We start from the raw sequence: 1,455 nt of genomic DNA, 5'->3' as shown, positions 1-1,455 counted from the left end.
AAGAAGGCTCAAGTGAGAGCCGAAACGTTTATTTGTAATTTGTTTTTTGATATCATTTTATATTTCTGATATCACTGTTTAATATTAAAAATCTTTAAGATCTTCTATTAGCTCGAAACAGACCTTGTTATATTTTTTTCAAATGTTTTTTTGTTTACAAGCCATCGGCTAAAACCCAAACACAACATCACAAAAGAGCTTTCGTTCACGTTGACGAATATCGCTTTTCCACATTGTGACGTTTGTAACGTGATATACGTACCGGGGAGAAAATTTTTCAGAAAAGGGCTACCGTGTACGTGACACGATCCGATAAGTACAGCTATTCGATACTTTCCCGCGTGGCGAACGGTGAACTTAACCACCGCGGTATTCGCGGCTAAGGGGTCGGTGCCTCCCAGTTCTATCAGAGTGGCCACTCTGCGCGTGGCCTGCGTAACCTCCACAATCAAATTGTCCTTGTCGCATATAGGATACGGCTGACCGTTGCGTTGATAAAACTGCGAATAAACGTTCGCATGATCCAACTCCGCTTGTGTCTTAACGTTTTTTTTTTTGTTTTCTATCTTATTGCTAAATTCAAAACAAGCGAATTTAAACAAAGTTCAAATGTGAGGTGTAGCCTCCGACTCTTGTTGGTGATTCCAAAATGAAAATGTGGTGTATCGGGCGATAATAGAGTCGGTACTTTCGCACGTCACCCCGCACCGACTCTATTATCGCACCGACACTATTAAGTGAATTTATTTTGTTTTTTTTCTCATTACTTAAAGAACATCACGCGTTGCGCGGTCGCGCAAACAAATTTTTTTCTTCTTGTTTCAATAAAGTGTAAAACAAATCACGCTCGTTATAATAACAATAACAAAATTAAATATAAAAAGAAGGTCTGTTACGAGCTAAATAGAAGAACTTTGTATTTATTTAATTATAATATCAAAAAAACGTATAATGAAATATAGGTAACGCAAACCGTTTGATTTTGACTCTAAACATGAAGTCAATCAACTACAATATGTAAGATTTTACAATTTATATTATTATATTGAGAACATCCACACCACCATCATCTTCTTCTGAATGGCGTGATTTTATTTATCTTTTTATTTTTTTAAAATATTGCGAAAAAATACTCCTGGCTGAGGATTATTTCCTGGCTATTTTTTCGCAATATTTTCAAAATTAGTTAGGGGGGTAGATGGGATCTCTCATATATGTGATGCAAATCTAGCATCCAATATGAATTTTAAGAATTGATATTCAATTCAAAAAACTCGCGTGTAAAAATTTACACTCGAACAAATATATATATATGCATATATATATATATATACGTAGTTTTGGGACTTGGTTAGGTGGCGTGCGTGAGCACAGACATGGTTGTGAGAACGTGCGATATAATAGAGAATTAGCTAGACAAAGAGAATAGGAAAGTTAATGAAAGTAGCAGAAATA

General features: G+C 35.4%; 1 protein-coding gene across 1 annotated transcript in view; it reads right to left on the bottom strand.

Annotated features, from left to right (window-relative positions):
• LOC109856763 (apoptosis-resistant E3 ubiquitin protein ligase 1) overlaps window positions 1-1,455 on the bottom strand; it is an 87,334-nt gene that overhangs the window by 5,971 nt on the left and 79,908 nt on the right. Inside the window, exon 6 of the mRNA XM_020432394.1 lies at window positions 124-500. Coding sequence (XP_020287983.1) covers window positions 124-500 — 377 coding nt within the window. The remainder of the gene's footprint in view (window positions 1-123; window positions 501-1,455) is intronic.

The sequence above is a fragment of the Pseudomyrmex gracilis genome, unplaced genomic scaffold (genome assembly GCF_002006095.1).
Source record: "Pseudomyrmex gracilis isolate BER0280 unplaced genomic scaffold, ASM200609v1 scaffold_133, whole genome shotgun sequence".
In the NCBI taxonomy this organism is placed as follows: Eukaryota; Metazoa; Arthropoda; class Insecta; order Hymenoptera; family Formicidae; genus Pseudomyrmex; species Pseudomyrmex gracilis.
Note: the sequence above shows the minus strand (reverse complement) of the source record. Positions and strands in the feature narration are given on the sequence as shown.